The sequence below is a fragment of the Monodon monoceros genome, unplaced genomic scaffold (genome assembly GCF_005190385.1).
Source record: "Monodon monoceros isolate NGI ecotype Baffin Bay Population unplaced genomic scaffold, NGI_Narwhal_1 Super_Scaffold_7, whole genome shotgun sequence".
Classification (NCBI taxonomy): domain Eukaryota; kingdom Metazoa; phylum Chordata; class Mammalia; order Artiodactyla; family Monodontidae; genus Monodon; species Monodon monoceros.
In genome coordinates, this window is record NW_021703784.1 from 99,307,034 (window position 1) to 99,326,977 (window position 19,944).

At 60.0% G+C, this 19,944-nt stretch overlaps 2 protein-coding genes across 8 annotated transcripts in view; one reads left to right on the forward strand and one right to left on the reverse strand.

The window, feature by feature from the left end:
- Nucleotides 1-14,115, forward strand: part of MARK2 (microtubule affinity regulating kinase 2) — a 58,480-nt gene extending 44,365 nt beyond the window's left edge. For 2 of the 6 annotated variants that reach the window (XM_029207221.1, XM_029207223.1), the window contains exons 4-19: nucleotides 1,726-1,774; nucleotides 2,089-2,154; nucleotides 2,244-2,314; nucleotides 2,534-2,590; nucleotides 3,285-3,521; nucleotides 3,961-4,080; nucleotides 4,181-4,280; nucleotides 4,358-4,470; nucleotides 5,444-5,576; nucleotides 5,761-5,939; nucleotides 6,264-6,361; nucleotides 7,164-7,325; nucleotides 7,967-8,224; nucleotides 9,262-9,288; nucleotides 11,275-11,319; nucleotides 11,940-14,109. In XM_029207221.1, coding sequence (XP_029063054.1) covers nucleotides 1,726-1,774; nucleotides 2,089-2,154; nucleotides 2,244-2,314; nucleotides 2,534-2,590; nucleotides 3,285-3,521; nucleotides 3,961-4,080; nucleotides 4,181-4,280; nucleotides 4,358-4,470; nucleotides 5,444-5,576; nucleotides 5,761-5,939; nucleotides 6,264-6,361; nucleotides 7,164-7,325; nucleotides 7,967-8,224; nucleotides 9,262-9,288; nucleotides 11,275-11,319; nucleotides 11,940-12,300 — 2,076 coding nt within the window. In that variant the 3' untranslated portion in view covers nucleotides 12,301-14,109. Of the gene's footprint in view, nucleotides 1-1,725; nucleotides 1,775-2,088; nucleotides 2,155-2,243; nucleotides 2,315-2,533; nucleotides 2,591-3,284; nucleotides 3,522-3,960; nucleotides 4,081-4,180; nucleotides 4,281-4,357; nucleotides 4,471-5,443; nucleotides 5,577-5,760; nucleotides 5,940-6,263; nucleotides 6,362-7,163; nucleotides 7,326-7,966; nucleotides 8,225-9,261; nucleotides 9,289-11,274; nucleotides 11,320-11,939 lie in introns of all 6 variants that reach the window. The other 4 variants (XM_029207225.1, XM_029207222.1, XM_029207224.1 and 1 more) reach the window with 4 other exon arrangements.
- A 215-nt stretch (nucleotides 14,116-14,330) lies between these two features.
- RCOR2 (REST corepressor 2) lies at nucleotides 14,331-19,688 on the reverse strand. Of its 2 annotated transcripts, XM_029208383.1 has the most exons (12): nucleotides 18,829-19,688; nucleotides 18,044-18,100; nucleotides 17,668-17,748; nucleotides 17,377-17,429; nucleotides 17,128-17,289; nucleotides 16,896-17,020; nucleotides 16,733-16,802; nucleotides 16,428-16,643; nucleotides 15,988-16,065; nucleotides 15,795-15,852; nucleotides 15,426-15,658; nucleotides 14,331-15,304 (listed from the first exon to the last, which is right to left on the reverse strand). In XM_029208383.1, exons 1-12 carry the CDS (start codon nucleotides 18,953-18,955, stop codon nucleotides 14,990-14,992), a joined length of 1,575 nt encoding a protein of 524 aa, XP_029064216.1. In that variant the 5' UTR covers nucleotides 18,956-19,688; the 3' UTR covers nucleotides 14,331-14,989. The 2 variants fall into 2 exon arrangements, with proteins under 2 accessions (XP_029064216.1, XP_029064217.1); XM_029208384.1 differs by lacking the exon at nucleotides 15,426-15,658 and having other exon boundaries at nucleotides 14,651-15,304; nucleotides 18,829-19,332.
- Between the last annotated feature and the right edge of the window lie 256 nt (nucleotides 19,689-19,944).

Sequence of the window (19,944 nt, forward strand, 5' to 3'; positions counted from 1 at the left end):
TTTTCTTTTCACGAGCACATTGTTACTTGAGTTAGGAGAGGGCATAACCTGATGCTAACAGCCAACTACAGTGAGATTGGGAAGCTTGGGACTGGAGGTTGGGAGCTGTTGCTGAGAGAGACACTCACAGAATTAGTGTGAGTTGAGGTGCCCTGACATGCTGACAGCCAAAACCAAGGTGTTTCCTATTTTTTGTTACCCCTGGGATCCCCTCAGAGTTCTTTGACTCAAAGGAAACATGGCTGTCATCACCAGGGCTTCCCTGCTGCTGGGAGCTTTCCGGAAGAAAGGGAAAGAGGGCTACTCTTGACATGTTGGCTCAGACCCCACAGAGTAGAAGCCAGCTTGGTGTGGGCCATTTGGTCTTTGGAGCAGTTTAGCCTGCCAGAGTCAGCTAGGCCATCTTATTTCCCACCTCTTTTTTCTCCCTGCCTCTTCCTGACTGGCTGGAAGCAGCAGCACCAGACAAATGCAGCCATTTTTAAAGCCTTTGAACACACTCCATTGCCAAGGCCAGTCTGATTCTGGCCAAATCACTCTGTTTAAATTTGATCCCAGCAATGATCCCTAAAGGACAAACGCTGAAGAAGCTAACCTCTTCGGGGTTCTAGACAAGCTCAGAAAACGCCACGCTCTCCTAGGAGAACGCCCTTTCCAGGCCCATTATTGCCCCTGAGGTGGCGTCCAGGATTTTTTGCCTCTTCATCCAAGATAACTATTGGGCCGGGGAAGAAAGCAAGAAAAACCTGGGCCCTAACAAGAAAAGGGAGCCAAGGTCAGAATCAGGTTCTCGAAGATTGGAAAACCTGTCTCTTCTTTTCCTTTCCAGCCCACAAAAGCTCTGGGATCTCATTAAAGGAAAAAAAAGAAAGATGTGTTCACTTTTCCCCATAAAATATAACCTAAATTAGGTCTCCATACCTCCCCTCTCCTTAAAAACAAAAACAAAACACAACACAACTAGTTCTGCTCCTTGTGCAAACGGTGAGGCCTAGAAGTTGCAAAAAACCCCACCTCCAGTTCTCTGGCCCCCGCAGAGGGGATGGAGTTCATTTCTGTCATCTTTCTTCATGGAAATGTATGGTTTGGAGTCCCTGATTTTGTTTCACAAAGAGAGCGTGAGTGTGTGGAGGTGGATTTGATTAAAATTGGCATCAGCTATATATAGGAGTGGCTTCTTCTGTCACCACCCCGAGGCCCAGGAGAGAAAGGCGTACCCACTAGCGCAGAGCCCTCTGACTTCTGTAAGTCAGAAGGTGGTGGGCCCCTTCAGAGGGGCCCCTTCAGAGCTCCCCTACCTCTTCACACAGACCAAGCTAGAGTCTGCTTTGTCAGTGAACTGTAGAAGCAGCTCAGGTTCTAAATGTTCATGTACGTGGGCTCACGCTCCCTCTTTCAGAGGCATGCAGCCAAAACCCGTCTGCTGTTTGGGGGCTGGATTTGGGGAGACAACACCCAAGGGTGCAGCTGGCTCGTCCAGATGCTGCCCCTGAGGGTACAAGTCATGAGAGCCCAGCTTTCCTCGCACTGACCCTTCTTGCTCTCCTTCCCCGCCATGTCCTTCTCAGCCACTGGGGATGGGCATGGAGGATCTGGACAACTACTCTATTTCTTTTCCCTGCCTGTTTTCTCTTTTGGAAAAAGAATCTTAGCAGTGGCTCTGTTTGGAGGGGACCTGAGGGGAGCAAGCTGAGCAAGCATGACCCCTGGTATTTTATTTTCCAGCTGTTCCGTGAAGTAAGAATAATGAAGGTTTTGAATCATCCCAACATAGGTGAGAACCAGTCATCATTCCTTTCCTCTTCCCCCACAGCAAGGCTCCACTTCCCAGCATGTGGCCCTTCTCCCTGAGGCACATGGCCTTCTGGAGTCTGTAGTCTTCAAGGATGCCTCTGGGGAACCCAGCTCAAGATCCAGCTCTGCCTCTGGAGCACAGGGCTGTCCTTAGTGGTGTGGCTGCCTCGAGAGGAACCTGTCTTTGGGAGAGGAGGAAACTTTCTGATTCCTAGGATGCCCCTGTACATGTTGGGGCTCGATGTGTGGCCCCTGCTGCTTCTCTGACTCATAGCTTGGCCTTTTCTCTTGTAGTTAAGTTATTTGAAGTGATCGAGACTGAGAAAACTCTCTACCTTGTCATGGAGTACGCTAGTGGAGGTAGGTATGGAATTGCCTCTTCCTACTGTGTCCCCACCTTCCCCAGCCCCAGCAAGCTCTGATGTAGACCCTGCCCCTGTCACTTGCAGGAGAGGTGTTTGATTACCTAGTGGCTCATGGCAGGATGAAAGAAAAAGAGGCTCGAGCCAAATTCCGCCAGGTGGGTGTGACTCCCTCCATGGAGTGTGGGCCCGACCTCTGCTTTGGGGGGTTTGGCATACAGGGAGGAGCTGCCTGTCTGTAAGCGGCACCTGGAGGGTCCTTTGGGCTTTGCTTATCTATGTGGCTGCTTCGAACTCGGTCACGGGATCACAGCTCCACCAGCCCCTGTAGCCCACCTTCAGGTGCCCCTGAGCTGACCGCTCTTCCTTCCTTTCAGATAGTGTCTGCTGTGCAGTACTGTCACCAGAAGTTTATTGTTCATAGAGACTTAAAGGTAAGGCGTGCTCTCACCTCCGGTGTCTTTGAGTCAGGGCTGGGTCATTCACCCTCTGTTAACTGTGACATAACCATTACACCCTGAGTGTTCAAGGAAACACCAGCCTTTAATTTTTTGGAGATGATGAGGAAGCCCCTAGGGCTGCTTCTGACATAGGCCTTATGGCTGGACTTAGGATCCCATTCCAGCTAGCGAGGAGAGGGTCTCTGCCATTTCACCTCTCAGCCCTTCACCTTCTGGTGCAGGCAGCCTGGCGGCTGACCGAGGAAGCAGTGCTGACTGTTCCACAGCTGCGTCACAGCTGCTTTGCAGATGTGCAGCACACTCATCTCTTTCACTGAGCTATTAGCATGTGAGACTACCTATGAGTCTTCCTGGCCCCTGCGTCCTCGCAGATGTGACCGTGATTAACCCAGGCCTGACAGGGAAGCTTTGCACAGCTCACCGCGTCTCTGAGCCTTCAGATCCCAGCTCTCACGTGGCTGCCTGTGTGAGGAGCGGCCTGCACGGCCCTCCTCCAGCCCAGCCCAGCCTCTGCACACTGATTGGAGGCCTGCCCTGGAGTTGGTGGGAGAAGTTCTAACATTGAAGATGACTTCCTGTTTGTTCTTCCATTCCGCTCAGCTCCTTCCTGTCCGGTGCCTTAGTGTGATCCACTTGGTTCCCTGACGTTTTCCTTCTTACCTCCCAGGCAGAAAACCTGCTCTTGGATGCTGATATGAACATCAAGATTGCAGACTTTGGCTTCAGCAACGAATTCACCTTTGGGAACAAGCTGGATACCTTCTGTGGCAGTCCCCCTTATGCTGCCCCAGAGCTCTTCCAGGGCAAAAAATACGACGGACCCGAGGTGGATGTGTGGAGCCTGGGAGTTATTCTATATACACTGGTCAGCGGATCCCTGCCTTTTGATGGACAGAACCTCAAGGTGGAGTGAAGTGCAGGCTTAGATCATTTGTACTCTCATTTCTTCTCTTGGCCTCTGGTTTTATCCCCGACCTCTCACCTTTGCTGCTTTTCTACATTTTTCCTGAGCCAGAGCTTCAAAGAAGGGCTTGCAAAAGGTAGCAGCTATTAAAAGCCCTCTGCACCCAGCAAAATAACCTCAGTTCCTCTCTTGAGGGCTGGGATAAATTGTATGTCCGTTCACCCCTCCAGGGTCCTCAGAATTGCAAGCCTCGGGCTGATCAAGCCAGAGGGCGTGGGGTATTTGACATCACCGCCTCTCGAGTGAGGTGCCTTGTCCCAGGCTCTCTGCCTCTTAACCATATTTCATTTATATCTGCCTGGCCAGTCTTAAACTGTCAGGAGCCTGGATATTAGGTTCCTTCCCTTGGCCTTGGGTGATTTAAATTTCCCTCCTACAGGAGCTGCGGGAGCGGGTACTGAGGGGGAAATACCGTATTCCGTTCTACATGTCCACAGACTGTGAAAACCTGCTTAAGAAATTTCTCATTCTCAATCCCAGCAAGAGAGGCACTTTAGAGGTGAGCAGCCTGAGCCCAGCTGGTAGGAGGTCCTGGGTTCCCAAGGAAACCTCCAAGCTGAGTCTTCCTGTCTTCCCTTCCCCTTCCCTTTACTCCCCAGCAAATCATGAAAGATCGATGGATGAATGTGGGTCACGAAGATGATGAATTAAAGCCTTATGTGGAGCCACTCCCTGACTACAAGGACCCCCGGCGGACAGGTGAGGCTGTGCTGGGCCGTGAGGTTGAGCCTGCCTAGGACTCAGGACCAGCCTTAACTGTATGTCCCCCCACGCAGAGTTGATGGTGTCCATGGGTTACACACGGGAAGAGATCCAGGACTCGCTGGTGGGCCAGAGGTACAACGAGGTGATGGCCACCTATCTGCTCCTGGGCTACAGGAGCTCCGAGGTGTGTGCCCCCTGCTCCATTCCCCGTCCAGCCAGCCTCTCTGCCGGTAGTATCCCCATGCTTCTAGCAGCTGTTGAGGGCAGAAGCTCGTCTCTCAGTAGGTGTGCTCTCTACTGACTAATTTTAAGCCTCATCTCTGGTGGTGCTAAGGTCCCCTGGCTTTTGCTTTCACTAATTTCCATCAATAGTTCAATAGGGAAGCTGGTGGGGTCTGGGCCTGGGTCTGGGTTTCCATACGGGTGAGTAGATCTGGCTCATTCTGTGTTGGTTAGACTGGGTCTAGGTCATTCTGGCTGGGTCAGCTCTGTGTTGGCTCTAGAAGTCTCTGACTGTTTCGATATGTTTGTGTCTCTCTGTATCTGGAAGTCTGGGTTCCTGGGTGCTCTGTGTCTGTCTTATAGGAATCTTGAGCCTGTGTGTTGCTTCTGCCTAGAGCTTGTGTCTGGGTATGTGCATCTGTGTGCATGTCCGTCCATCCTCCCGTCTGTGCATCTGGAGGCTTCGTGATTATTGTTGTGCTCGTATGGGTACCCATGTCTGCGCCTGAATCCCTGGGTCTCTGTGGGAGTAGGGCCTTGTTCACCATCTGTGTGTCCCCACATCCACTCGTGGCCTCCCCGTCCTGCGCTCCGCCTGGTGGTGCTGGACGCCCTTTCTTGATTCTTGACTTAGCCTGTTCAGGAGGTGTTGGGGGGTGTCTCTCAGTCTGAATGTGCACTCTTATGTGTGTGGTGTGTGTACCCCACTCTGAGGGCGGGGTTCTTTTTGGGGAGGTTGATGTGTCTTTGACTGTGTTTTTCAGGGTCTGTGTTGGGACTTGTCTCCGTGAGTGTTTATTTAGATGCACGTTGGTCTTGCAGGGGGTATGTCTCATGGGAGCCTGGGGTGGCTTTGTGTCAGGCAGGAATGTGTAAGTGGGATCATCCATAGGCAACTCTTCATGACTTCTGCCCTCCCTTTTGTGTTCTTGCAGCTGGAGGGCGACACCATCACCTTGAAACCCCGGCCTTCAGCTGATCTGACCAATAGCAGTGCCCCTTCCCCCTCCCACAAGGTACAGCGCAGCGTCTCAGCCAACCCCAAGCAGCGGCGCTTTAGCGACCAGGGTGAGTACTTCTGGGAGCTGCAGGTGGGGGACTCACCCCTCTCCTGATGGGTTCTTGGGGCTTTGGATGACACAGCTGAGTTTCCATCCCTGTTCAGCCCTTATTAGTAGCATGTCCTTGGGCAAGTCACTTAACTTCCCTCCAACTTGCCCTTACCCATTCCCACTGTCCTCTGGCCCAGCAGCTGGTCCTGCCATTCCCACTTCTAATTCCTACTCTAAGAAGACTCAGAGTAACAACGCAGAAAACAAGCGGCCTGAGGAGGACCGGGAGCCAGGGCGGAAGGCCAGCAGCACAGCCAAAGTGCCCGCCAGCCCCCTGCCTGGGCTGGAGAGGAAGAAGACCACCCCCACCCCCTCCACGGTGAGCCACGCCCACCCCCTCCCTCCTCCTGGCCAGCCCCACCTCTCCTCCCCATCCTCCCGGCTCCTGCTGTGGGGCCTGCTCTCTCCAGGCAGCTCTTTCCTTAATGCAGACCCAGCTCCCTTTGGCTGCCTACCTGACCTTCCGCCCCGCGGCCACTTCAGCTTACTGTAGAAAACCCTGCCCCACAGGGTAAAAGCGAACTCCGTTCTTTTCCCAGCCTGACTGCTCGTGGTGGAAGGGGGAGGGGGAGCAGGTTCTGTGAACCTGCCAGTAGAACACTTTGGCTTTCTGTGATACCACTCTGCCCTTTATTCCCCACAGAACAGCGTCCTCTCCACCAGCACAAATCGAAGCAGGAATTCCCCGCTTTTGGAGAGGGCCAGCCTTGGCCAGGCCTCCATCCAGAACGGCAAAGACAGGTGAGCAGGCCTGGGCCCTGTCTGCCGTATTTCCCGGGAGCCACCTCTCCCAGCGGTGACGTCTGTCAGCAGCACCGTCTCCCGTCCTGCCCCCTGGAGTCCCATCCTGGCTCTGTCCAGTCCAGCCTTCCACACGCCAGCACCTCCTCCCTGCTCTTCCCACCCCCCTCCTCCTCTCCCCTGTGCTCCTGTGACTGCTTCTTACGGTGTACCGAGTGTGACTCCATGGTCATCTCAGCTGCCTTCTTGCTTCTTGACTGCAGCCAGGGCGTGGCAACTGCACTCTTCTGGGCATCAGTGCCTGAGGGGCCCCAGCTCAGGGCAGGACCGAGAGATGCCCACCTGAAGCGTGTACACATTGAGGGTGACTCTAGCTGTGCCCATGAGAACAGAGCCCCCCTAACCTTGACCGTCATGTTGAGTTCCTGGCTCCTTGTCTTCTGAGCTTAATGAAAATTCCCCTTAGCAACACGCTGCTCTTTCTGGCGATGACACATCCTTGTTCTTAGAATTTCTAGGAGACCAGTGCAGCCCGGAGACAGTTGCCTCCTGTTGGCTTTCCTGCACTCTGGGTTTCCTTCCCTAGGCTCTGGCCTGCCTCGCCTTCCTTACTGTGCCCTCCACTTCCCAGCCCTGCCTCCCTCGGCTCTGACTTGTGCCCCGTTGCTGCTCCTGGGCCTGACCTGCATCCTGCCGAGGCTCCCCAGCTCTGGCCCCTCCCGCCCTGCCTGTGCTTCCTAACCGGAGCCTCCTGCCCCCTCCCACCCCTAACCCAGGCCTCTCCACTGCTTTTGTCTCCTAGCCTAACCATGCCAGGGTCCCGGGCCTCCACGGCTTCTGCTTCCGCCGCGGTCTCTGCGGCCCGGCCCCGCCAGCACCAGAAATCCATGTCGGCCTCCGTGCACCCCAACAAGGCCACTGGGCTGCCCCCCACGGACAGTAACTGTGAGGTGCCGCGGCCCAGGCAAGTGTGCTGGGGCAGCTGATACACCTGCTGCCCTCAGCCCACCCCCACCCCCCCGCCCCCCACAATTTCTTCCCACCTGGGGGTCCTGCTCTGTTTTTGGCATCTTAGCCACAAGAGATGGCTGTCCCCTGCAGCCAGGAAGTAGAGGACACAAAAAATAGCTTAATGCCCCTCTTTTCCTCCAGTTCTCCCTGTCAGAACAGATATGCAAGAGGCCGTCCCGAGGCTCCAGAAGGAAGCCTTTTTGTTCTGAGCCTTCCTGGACTTCCTTAGGACCCCGGGGACAGTCAGCATCACAGGGACTCAATCCTTGAGGGTTGGTCAACATTGTCCCCTTGAGGTTCCAGACTGCCTAGCTCCCAAGGAGCCTCTTCTCTCCATCCTGTACTGCTCTCCACACATGTATCCTTCCCTGCCTCCCCTCCCTCCCCCAAACCATCTCCTTCCCCCTCCACCCAAACATCTTCCTTACTGGTGCCCTCAGTGGCCACACCCCTTCCTTCTGTGTCCTCTGTGATGGCTGCCTCTGCCCTAGCGTCCCCCTTCCCTTTCCCACGCCAGGGAGCTCCAGATGCTCGGTGCTGATGGCTTTCTCATGCCCTGACGCATTTCCCCGCCCCCCACCTCTTTTCTCACAGCACAGCCCCCCAGCGTGTCCCTGTCGCCTCCCCCTCCGCCCACAACATCAGCAGCAGCGGTGGAGCCCCAGACCGAACTAATTTTCCCCGGGGTGTCTCCAGTCGAAGCACCTTCCACGCTGGGCAGCTCCGGCAGGTGCGGGACCAGCAGAATTTGCCCTACGGTGTGACCCCAGCCTCTCCCTCTGGCAACAGCCAGGGCCGGCGGGGGGCCTCGGGGAGCATCTTCAGCAAATTCACTTCCAAGTTTGTACGCAGGTGAGTAGGGGGCCTAGGGCGGCAGAGAGGCTGAGGCCAGGCCTTCCACCTTGCCTGGGGGTGGGGATGAGGACACCTGGGGGTTAGAGCTGGGATCAGGTCCCAGGGTTAGAAACCTCAGGAAGCCTAAGAAATTGAGTCTTTGTTGGCACCTGAGATGCCCAGACCCATCCGTCCCTCTCAGGCCTCCCCAACTCCTTGTTCTCTGGCCCGAGCAGATGGCCGATGCCGCCTCCTCTCTAGGAGAGTGTGAACTCAGATGCTAAAATAAAAGCCCCCCTCGTCTCTCCTGGGTTCCCATGGAAACTTATATTTGGTGACGCAGCTGCAAAGTCATGAGGCCTGAGCCAGGCTGGGCCGGCAAGGAGAGTTTCTCCTGGTCTCTTGTCTTGCCCCCTTTGACCTCCTTTCTCCCCACCCAGTCGGTTTTGTCTGGCTGCAGCCACTCCCCGCTGCCACGTTCCTCTGCTGGGGGGCTGGGGGTTGCCAGGATGAAGGCCATAAATGAAATAGCTGGTGGGGGCCTAGGATGCCTCCCTTGCAGCCTGAGGCACTCTGACGCTTTCCTACGTGGGAACCAGGGTGAAGGTTCTCTTCGTGAGGTTTCTCACGCCTGGCCCCTGATGACCCAAAAGGACAGCGTTGATTCTTGAGGTGCATCCAGTAATGTGGCCTCTTGGGCTGCTCCCTGTCTCCATCCCACCACTTCCTCAACCATCTTAGTGTAGCTCAGGAAGCAGCAGGAGCCTTGGAGAGAACAGGTTTGCCTGCCCTTCCTCCTGCACTTCATTCCACTCAGCTGGAGCAGCCAAGCCGTGCCCCTTCCCAGCCCCGGAACACAGGTGTAGGGCTGCAGGGTGCGCGTGAGCAGGTTGGGATGTCTGGGACTCCAGTCTCGCTGAGCGGCTCTTCCACAAGCGGGGTGACCCTTGAACCTGTAAAGCCCACTCCCCACCTGCTTATCCACATACCGTCTTGTTGGTTTTTTTTTTTTTTATTTCTTTTTTTATTTTGTCTTTTTTTGTTTGTTTTTTTAGAAATCTGTCTTTCAGGTTTGCCAGAAGGTAGGCGTTGAGCCCGCTGTGTGTGCGTCTGTGTCCTGTGTCCTGCCTCCATCACTAACTCGCCTTTTCTGGCTCTTGCTCCCTCCTGCATCTGCTAAACCATGTCTGTGGGGTCCTCTCTCTGCCATCTTAAAGGGATGAAGACGGCCTCTGCCTGGGCGGCCCACAAGGCCACGTTTGCCCACTCAGGGCAAATGACTCTGAAAACGATGGGCCTGTCCCCAGGCAAGGGGGACCTTCTCAGGGAATTCTCCCTTTAAGATTGTCTCCTTCCCCCCAGTCCCCTACCCTGGGTTTTGGTCACAAGCGCGTTGGGTTCCTTTTCCAGCCCTTTCTCGTGTCTGTGCATGCGCTCTGAGGAAGCTCCACTGGGGGTCGAAAGTGCATCTGGGATGGTATCTCATTCTGGGTCTCCTGGGCTTCCCCTTCCCTGGTGCCCTGAACTTCAGGGCTGTGTGGCCTCTTGCCCCTGTCCTCTGGGATGGCAGGACTTTGGAGGCACTGCAGGGACACTGGGGTCTCAAGACTTCAGCCTGACGCCTCCAGGCCCAAGGAGCCTTTGCCTCACGAGCGGGGCACAGCACCCCCTTCTGGCAGCTCCTGCAGAACTAGGCCGACCCCACCCCCACCCCAGCGTACCTCCTACCTCCAGACGTTTCTGGATGAATCAAGCCGCGTCCTCTCTGGGCTGTGTTCTCCAGTTATGGCCTGTGACTTCCGAAGAGCCAGAAGCTGGGACATTCTAGGGCAGGGGCCGTCTACCCCTAAGCCCTGGCCAAACAGTGGGAGATCCCCCCTCCCTCAGGCGTCTCCCTTCCTGGGCCAGCTCCTGGCTCTGCCACCCCTGGCCCTGTGTTCATCCTCTCTGGTGGCCTGGGTGGGCCAAATACCAAGCTGAGGACCAAGGGCCAGGTTGGGAGCCCTGGTTCCCCAAGGCCGTCAGCCCAGCCCCTTTGGTGCCCCAGCTGACAGAACGACGGCCAAGACAGGGTGTTCAGGCTTTCCCCCTTCCACCCGCTGCTCGCCACCCAGCTCTTCACTGCATGGCTGGCTGTTGACTCATGGGGCCCCAGTGGGGGCCTGCCCTGCAGGGTACCTCCACCCACAGGGCAGGAGCCAGGTGGGGCCGGAGAGAGCAGCCAGGCTCCTTCCCCTGCACGGCCCAGGCTCCCTGTTCGCAGTGCACTTGTTTGCATTCGTGTGTCTGTTGTGTCTTTGTGTTCCTTTTACATGTGCTGCCGCTGCTCTCTCTCACTCCTCCTTACATCCTTGCCCTCCTCTGCACTCCCCAATTTCCCAGCTCCAGGCACCCATCTTCCAGCCAGGAGCTGGAGAAGCCGCTCAGCGGGGCCAGACCTCTTCCCCCCCCCCCCTCCCCAGGTGTCTGCCCTGCTCTGCCCTCTGTCCTCCCTTCTGTATCAGCAGATGGCCTGGCAGGCAGGGGAGTTATAAAAGAATGGGGGAGGTGGGCTTGTCTACAGCCGGCCTCAGGGCCCATCTTCTCCCCCCACAGTCCCAGGCACTGAGCCCCAGGCGTACTCAAAGCAGGTCCGGCCCTTGGCCGTTTGAGCCTCCTGAGAGAGACCTCTATTTATCCCCCCCCCCCCACCCCCCCGGCCCTTCCCTCCAAGGGGACTACAGCTCTGAGACCCGCTCAGGGGGCGCTAGTGCAGAAGCCGCCCTGCGCGCGAGCCCTGGCTGTGGGCTGTGTGCGCCATGCGTGTGCCCGCACGTCCACACCCTCCTCCTCCCCCGGCTCCTCCTGGCACCCGTCTTTGAGAGTGTGGGGAGGGGCGGGCCCCGCGTGCTGGGCTCCCTGTTGGAGAGGGACAGTTGAGCTGCCAGTGTGAGGTGCCATGTTGGCCTGCTAGGTGATGGGCGAGTGGCCTTTGGGCTTGGGTCCCGCCCACCCACCGGCGGCACCTCCCCCGGACCCGCCCTCACAGAGGTCCCAGCACTAAACTCTCCCTCGCTCTGTTTTTTGAGGAACCTGAATGAACCTGAAAGCAAAGACCGAGTGGAGACGCTCAGGTGAGAGGGGGCCGGAGCCAGCGCCCGCCCTGCCCGGGCCGCCGGCCCTGCCACGAGCCTCCCACTCCTCTTCCTTCTGCCACCCGGCTCTTCCTCCCATGCTTGCGCCCTGTCCTCCCCCTCTTGGGGCCTCCCTTTCCTCAGAGGACCCCCACAGCCCCGCTGCAGTGGGTGTGGGCCCTTCTCCTCAGGTCTGGTGTGTTCTGGGAGCAAGAGCCCCGCCTGGGCCGGGTGGTTGGGCCTCTAGACTCCTATCCCTCGACAAGCTCACTTGCCTGGGAATCAGTCACTTCTTTCTGTCCAGTCTGTGAACCGCTCAGGGCTCCTGAGCGCGAGCTCCCCTTTCTTCCCTGACCCTGCCCTCTTCCCAGGAAAGCATGGCGCTGTCACCTTGTCACCCCCTGCCAGGGGCTGGCTTCTCGCCTTCTCTGCCCTGAGAGACCAGACCGCCCACCCCTCTCGCCCTCCCTCTGCTCCCTGGGCCAGGTCTAACGCTCCCTCTTCCAGCACTGCCGCCTCCCGGGCACCCTCCCGCTCTCCTCTCTGGTCTCGGGGTCCATCTGCCAGGGGGGCTGTCCTGTGGCTGGGGCGCCTGACGCCCGCCTCTGCCCTCTCCGCAGACCTCACGTGGTGGGCAGCGGCGGCAGTGACAAGGAAAAGGAGGAGTTTCGGGAGGCCAAGCCCCGCTCGCTACGCTTCACGTGGAGCATGAAGACCACGAGCTCCATGGAGCCCAACGAGATGATGCGGGAGATCCGCAAGGTGCTGGACGCGAACAGCTGCCAGAGCGAGCTGCACGAGAAGTACATGCTGCTGTGCATGCACGGCACGCCGGGCCACGAGAACTTCGTGCAGTGGGAGATGGAGGTGTGCAAACTGCCGCGGCTGTCTCTCAACGGTGTTCGGTTTAAGCGGATATCGGGCACCTCCATGGCCTTCAAAAACATTGCCTCCAAAATAGCCAACGAGCTGAAGCTTTAACAGGCTGCCGGGAGTGGGGGCGGCGGGGGGCGGCCAGCCGGACTTAGCTGCCGGGGCCGGCGCTCCGCCTGCCCGGGCGGGACTGCAGAGACGGATTGGTGTGTCTCCCCTGCTGGCACTTCTCCCCTCCCCGCCCTTCTCAGTTTCTTCTTCCATGTTCGTGGGGGTTGGGAGACGGTTCTCTCCCCCCCACATTTACCCCTGCCCAGATAGTCCCCCTTGCCCCCTCTCTCCCACAGGAGGCAGAGGAAGGGGCGGGAGGGGTGGGGGCTGGGCTCCCCTCGGTACTGCGGTTGCACAGAGTATTTCGCCTAAACCAAGAAATTTTTTATTACCAAAAAGAAAAAAGAAAAAAAAAAAATCCCAGCGGCCACCTTTCCTCCCTGCCCCATTGGGACAGTCGAGACTGGATCTGTGGGGTTTCCCGGGAGGGTGGCTCAGGGCTGGAACACTCTCAGGCAAGAGTGGTGGAGTTCCCTGTCAGGCCCTCCGCCAGGCCCACTTTGGGCTTCTCCCCTCTCCTCTCCTCCTTCCCCTCCAAGCAAACCACCAGAGGTGGCCTTCCCCGACCTCAGGCCCCTGGGCTGGAGGCCTGGGCGGCTGGGGGCTGGGGGCAGGGGTGCCGCACAGCCCTGAAGCGGTGGGACTGGCGGCTGCTCGGGCTGGCAGGCTAGGCGCGGGGCTCGGCCTCCCTCCACACTGTATCCTCTGCCCCTCCTTCCCCAGAGGCTGGGCATTTCCTTCCACAAGCTGCTGTGGGGACTTTTGTTCCCCTCCTCAAAAAGTCTGTGCCATCTTCTCCCACCCCCTCCTGGGTAGAAGGCGGGGCTGACCCCAGGGCTGGGAGAGGGGAGGGGACCGCAGGGCAGATGGGCTCCTCGGCCCCCAGGGGGCCGCCTGGGCTGCTAGTCTCCAGAATAGGGACGCTGGGCATTCTCCGTTCTGGGAGAGCCTTTGTCTGAAAGCACAGCCCCCCTCGCCGTCCCTCTCCCCACTGCTCCCCTTCATTGGCATTAATCTGGGCACCAGCTAGTTCCATAGCAGTGACTTCCCTCACCACTCATCTCTCGGCCTTGCCTTTTCTTCCTCACGCTGTCGCCCCTCCTCTCAGGAGACACTGCCCGGGGGCCCCCGTGGCCGGCCGCCTGGCGGGAGGCTGGACAGGGCAGCAGGGCCGGGAGCCTCTGCCCTCCACAGGGTGGGGAGGACAGATAGGCCAAGTGACTCCCAGCTTGCTAACCTCTGCAGCCAGCGTGGGAGTGGCTGGTTATGGGCGCTTGGCTGGTGGCAGCCGCTGCATCCCTTAATTTATTTCTCTGCTGTTTCTGTTCTTGAGAAATTGGGGGAGGGGGTCCTGAACAGAGGCTGCCTCTACCCTCACCTGAGTTGTACATTTTTTGTGATGGGTTTTATTTTTTATTTTATTATTTTATTTTATTTTTTTTTTTTGATTTATGATGACTCCACTCCTACTCATCACCCCACTCCCAGGCCTGGCTCCGTGGCAAGTCGAGCCCTTGGTTCCCAGGAAGGGGCCTCGCCAACCTCAGCCCTCCTGCCCCAAGCCCTGAATGCGGGCTCCGGCTCCCACCAAGGGCTCCCCCTCCCTTCTTCCCTCCCCCCTCCTGCCCTATGGAACAGCCCGGGTGCTCCGAGGGGCCCGGGAGGGCAAGGCTTGGCTCCCAAAGGGGGTGGTGGCCAGGGGCTGGGGGGGGGCCTCCCAGGCAAGGTGGCCCCTCCCCACCCAGCCCCCCTTCCTGCACTTAGTTTCTCCTCTGGATCAAACACGTAATAAAGAGAATGTTTGGAATCTGAGCTGCCTCCTCCTGTTTCTTCCTACCGGGCAGGGACCCAGTCCCCCTGGGCAAGATGTGGCCCAGCCTGCCTGCCTGCCTCGCAGGGGAGAACTGATTCCTGTCTGGGGCCTGGGGAAAGGCCGGTGCTGGGCGGGATCCCTCCCCACCCTCCCCACCCTCATGGCACAGACAGGAAGCAAAGCCCAAGACCCTTAAACCAAAAGGGAAAGAGGATTCAGTGAGCTTGAAGGTTTTATTTATTTTTTAAAAACATTGAAAAATAAACCCATGTCTGCGTATGTTCCCAACCCTCCTTTCTCTAAACTTTTGGGCGGTGGGCACAGTGGGCACCCTCAGGGCTCCTCGGCACTTTTCACCCGGCCCCCTGAAGACTGGAGAGCTACCTCTTCAGCCTCTGCTGCTGTCAGGCCCCAAGGAACCTTTCTGCCCACTTCCCCCCTCCAGCTCCCTCCCCACCTCACCCCAGACTTATTGCTAAAAGAAGGGGAAGAGGAAGAACAGCCAACACACTAAACTGTCCTCTCCGCCCCCCCCAGGCTATGGTCACTACCCCCTACACACGAAGGGCAGGACCCCTAGGCCAGGCCCTGGCAGACTAGGAGGCAGCCGTTCCAGTCCCAGCCAGGAAAAGTACCCTCGGGCCAGCTCAGAAGGCCCCAGACCCTGGCTGGGGTGGGGGTGGAGACAGGCTGGCTGCCAGAAAGACGTGCAGAACCCGCGGGGGTCCAGGCTGTGCCCCCCGTCGGCAGCGCTGGGTCTTCGAAAGACCTGGCGAGAGCTCTAGTCTCTTCTGTCATCAGTGAAGCTGGAGGTCCCCGAGGACGTCCGGCAAAGGGGTTCTGAAGCCTCCGGTTGGCGGAGGGCCTCGGGGCTCAGAGCGAGGGTGCTGGAGGCTCCAGGGGGGCTCCAGCCAGGGTGGGTGCGGGCTGAGGGCCGGGGCGGGCACCGTGGCGGGAGGCAGCCAGGGCAGGGCGGATAAGAGGTGGTGGGGGTTGGTTGGGGGCCAGCCGGGGCTGGAGGAAGCGGCCCTGCTGGAGTGGGGGTGGCTGGCGGAGCAGGGTGGGAGCCGTGGGCAAAGGTGGCCTCAGCAGAGGCGGCGGCTGGGACAGCGAGGTGGGAGGCGGAGGAGGGGGCGGCGCAGGGGGCCCCGATCGGGGTCCTGATGTCGACACAGATGTAATCTGGACCTGAGAGGGGCGAGAGAAGAGTGAGAAACCAGGCTCAAGCACACCCTCAGCCCAGTCTAAGGACGGAGGCAGTTCCCCTCCTCTGTTCTCTGAAGCGTCTCGCTCTCTCTCCCCTTCTCACCTCATCGTCTTCCTCCAGGGCTGGGGCTGGCAAGGGAGCCCCTCTCCTAGCCTCCTCCATGGGGACCGGGGGGGCTCCAGGGGCCCCATCCTGCTCGGCCTCCCATTCCTGCAGCACCTCCTCCAGATTGAAGCGGCGCCGGTAGCTCACAAAGAAGGTCTTCACCTGGGTCAGAGTCTTGTTGCCAATCACCTCTGCAATAGCCCCAAAGTCTTTGCCATACCTACGGATGGCTGCAAGGGTCAAAAGGGCAGCAGGTGTGAATACCCCCTTAGAACTAGTTACTTCCCTGATCCTCCCCCTCCGCCCCAGCTCCTCGGAGGGCAGGAGAGACTCCTGGGGCCCTCTATTCTCCCGAGGCTCACCCACCTTGTACTGCCAAAAGCTGCTCATCCGTGGTCCAGCGGGAGTTGAACTTGGTGTTGGCCTGGGGAGCAAGGAATATATCCTTGAGACTCAAAAATATGGCAACAGAGGCCCTGCTACCCAAGAGAAACTCCCCTTTCTGCTGTGCCACCAGAAGGAACCCCCTCCTGCACCCAGACTTGAAGCGCAGCCTCACCTCAGGGGGGCGGAGCGGATCGATGCCCCCCTCCAGGGCTTGGCGGAGGCTGCTGTTGGTCTGTTTCATGCTTTGCACCTGGGAAGGCAAGGCAAGGAAGGGACATCAAGTTCCAAGCCAGGGAGGCCGTCAACACCAACCCTCACCAGGGCCCCACTGCCCAGCAAAGCTCTTTGCCACCCACCATCTACCTCATCTCTCCCTCACAACCATTCAGTAGGGGAGACACTGGGGTTTGCCCCTTTTCAAAGACCAGGTTTGTTTTTTTGGTTTTTTAATGTCCAGAAAAGAACGCTAAGTTACCCAGAAGCCCAGAGGATGGGGCAGAGGCAGGCTTGGCATCCACACGACCTCCCTTACACCTCCAGCTGCCCCCAATCATAGTTCCCAGCTGCCGACTGTCCCCTTTGCCTGGCCCCTTCTTTCCTCGGGCCCCCCACCTGGCGCTTGAGGGAGATGAGCTGGGAGTCGAGGCCTCGAAGTGTGAGGTTGGCAAGGTCCGGGCTCCCTGACACGGCAGTGAGGCCCTCGGGGCTCAGGTACATGCCCTTGGGAGGGCGCCGCCGAGTTCGCAGCGGATGGTGGCGGTACTGAGACCCCTGGGCCTCCTTCTTTCCTGGACCTGGGCGGGCATTCAGGGGCCGAGAGGGCAGAGGCTGCCAGGGAAAGGAGAGGAGGTGGGTGGTGCAGAGCCCAGGGAGAGGGCGGGCAGGCGGGCAGGGCCAGAGGAGCTCTGGGACCTCACCTCTCTCTTGGGGTCTCCAGCGTCCGGCTCCCCCTCACTCACGGCTCCTCGTCCCTCTTCAAGCTCATCACTGCTTACACGGGGGCCAAGGCCAGGTAAGGCAGGGGCCAGGGCCCCCAGGAGCTCAGTTTACCCCCACCCAGAGCCTCCCCAAGCCCCCCACCTGTCTTCTTTGTCCTTTCGGCCCCCCAGCCGCCGAGCCTGTCTGTCCATCACACTGGTCCGGCTGCGGGTCTTCTTCCAAGAGTAGTAATACTTCACCAGGCTGGGTATCAGCTTGTCAGGCAGCTGGAGGGGCAACGCCAGAGGCTGGGGCCCACCTAAGACTCTGGGCCTCGGGCAGGCTTAACAGAAAGAAGGGGCCAAGGAGCACTGGCGGGGGTGGAGGGCTTTACCATCTGCTGGATCCGCTGGAAACATTTGCCGTGGAAGCCGAAGGCCTGTTCAAACAGCACCTTGTCCTCTACCGTCCACTCGTCCGGGAACGGGGTGAAGTTGGCCAGGTCAGCCAGCGACTTCTCTACGTCGTGCTTATGCCACAGGAGCATGCCCAGTGCCTGGCCCAGGAGAGGGGACAACTCAGGTTCAGCTGCCCGCAGCACTGTCCCGTCTCCACCCCAAATCCCTGCGAGGCCAAGGCTCACCTGCTCGATGTTGTAACCATGCTTCTCCTTGGCCATCGCAATGTACTTGTCAACTGCAAGGGCGGGAGGAGCCAGGTCTTGGAGGAGGGGTTACAACCCCTAAGCCAGGCCTGCCCGGAAAGGGGTATGCCCCCAGGGGCTAGGCCCCTGAGCCTGAGCCCCAGGGCAGGGGCTGAACCCACGTACCTCAGCCTCCAGCCCACTTCTGAGAAGAGCTGGCTGCCAGCTGGCATGAACCCCAGGCCCCAGCTCCCAAGGGTATGCATGAGCCCAGGGTCCCACCCCACTCACGCTTGGCATCTGACACACAGTGGTTGGGCGACCACACCAACATCCCCTTCAGCTCCTTGTTACTGTAGCGTGCGGGGCTCTCTGAAAGGCAACGAAGCAGAGAAGGGAAGACATCATCAGCCTGGTGGCGCTGGCCTGGACCCACGGCCAGAGGGCAGCGGAGGAGTGGGGCCCGCGAGGCGAGGCCCAGAGGGGAAGGAGGGACAGAGACCCAGACAGGAAGGCAGAGCAGGAAAACTAACCATGCCACAGGGCCGGCCACCCACCCCCGCCTGTCCTTACAGTGGGCGCCAGCCAAGGGTTCCCCCAGGTGGGGCTCAGGGCCAAGCCATGGGCCCTCCAGTCCCCTCCCTTCACAGCCTGTCCTGCCACTCACCAGGCTTGCACTCCGGAATTACGGCCTGGTAATTGGTTCCAACGCGGATCATGCTGTCTGTGGAGCCGGTGGGGGGTGGGGGGAGGCAGTCAGGACTCCAGGGAGGGAGGGAGGACGGGAGGATGTGGCGGGGGAGGTGGCTGGCCTGGAGTTCTCCTTCCTGACCACCCAGGGCCCCCATCTTCCAGGAGGCTCACTTTTCCCTGATCTTCCCCTCAGTTACCCTCAGCCACAGAAGGAACTGGAAAAGGGAGAGACCTGCCTAGCCATAGCCATGGGGGGTGGGGGAGAGGACAGGGGCCAGTTTTCAAGCCCAGGCCCAGCAGAGCCCTTTGTTCTGACGGGGGGGGGGGGGGGGTGGGGGGGGTTGGAGGGCTGCCCCTAGACCTGGACCACAGCCCTCCTGCAGAGAATCCAAGGCTCCTCCCCACCACAGGAGCCCCACAGCTCGGTGTGGAGGTGTCTTTCCAGCTCCTGCCCCAGTCAGACCTCAGTCCCCTGCAAGGTGGCAGGGTACGAGGAGCCCAAGCTGTGAAAGGGAGGGACGCCTGAGTCCTTCGGGGACTGAGGGCAGGGAGCGGGCAGGCAGGACCGCCTCCTCGGCAGCTAGGGGCCCAGCCTCCAGATTCCCTGTGCCGGCTTGGGGGAGAAGCAAGGCACAGGCTCCAATACAGGCAAGGCAGGAACCATCCGTATAATACCCCCGTGGTCGGCAACTCTCCCCCACGCCCTGCTCCGCGCCCCCCCGGGCCGGTGCGCCTTTAACCCTAGGCCTCCGGGCTCACCGTGCGAGTGCTCCTCCTCGCTGCTGTCATCCTCCGAGTGGGGTTGTCCGCCGTTGGGCGCCGTCTTGGCCCGGCTGCGGGACAGGATCCCGGAGCCCGCGCTCGGCTTCTCCATCACCGAGGGCATTACCCCGCCCAGCTGCCCCGGGGGGCGCGGGAGCCTTCGGAGAGCAGCGGTCGTTGCCGCGCTCGCCTGGGGTGCCGTGCCCGGCCCGGCCTGGAGAGGTCGCCACTGAGGCTACGAGAGGCAGGAGGTCAAGCGTGGCTAGGGTCCGGCGGGGCAGGAGCCCAGCGGGCAGCCCAGCGCTCTCCGCGACCCCCCCGGGTGAGGGTGTCAGAAAAGTTTGTGTAGAAGTGGGGTACGCGGGGGATGAGCGCAAGGTCCGGTGGGGCTGGGGCGCGCTCGCTCTGGACGCTCCACGGAATTGGGGCTCCCCGGAGAAGTCTGGGCACTCTGCCCTCGGAGCGCCCTGGAGCCCCAATGCCCGCCTGCCCACGCAGTTCAGCGAGCGGGCGCTGCGGCGCGATTGCCGCCCCCGGCGGGCTCCGCGCCTCTCGGCTGCACCAGGATGCCCCAGTCCCCGGGAGGGGACCCCTGCCCGGACCAGACCCCTGCCTGCGACGGCAGCCGGCGGGGCCCCGGCGCTGGCGGCGGCGGCGGCGGCGGCGGGACGGCGCGCACGGCGCGCGGTGCTGGGGCAGAGTTGCCGGGAGGCGGGGGAGCGCAGCCGCGGGCGCCGCCTCGCACCCTCCCCGGCGCGCTCGCTCTCCACGGCGCGCTCGGGCTGCTGCTCGCTCGCCCGCTCTCCGCCGCCGCTCGCTCCTCGCGCACACAATGAAGCTGCTGGCAGGGAAGTAGTGCCGGCTGCGGCCTCAGCACCCCTCCCCCAGCCGATGCCTCCGCCAGCTGAACATCTGGCCCTGGGGTGGAAGGGAGGGCCCGGGGGGGCGGGGCCTGGGGGCCGGGGCTAGACCTCCAGGGGGTGGGGTCAGGACCCGGGTGGAGAGCGCTTTCCTCTGCGGGCCCCCCGAGCTCCCAGACTTGCCCCTGGGGGAGACCACCCCCTACCCCCGAGGAGTAGCCGGGGGTCAGCCCCACCCAGGCGCACACCAGCC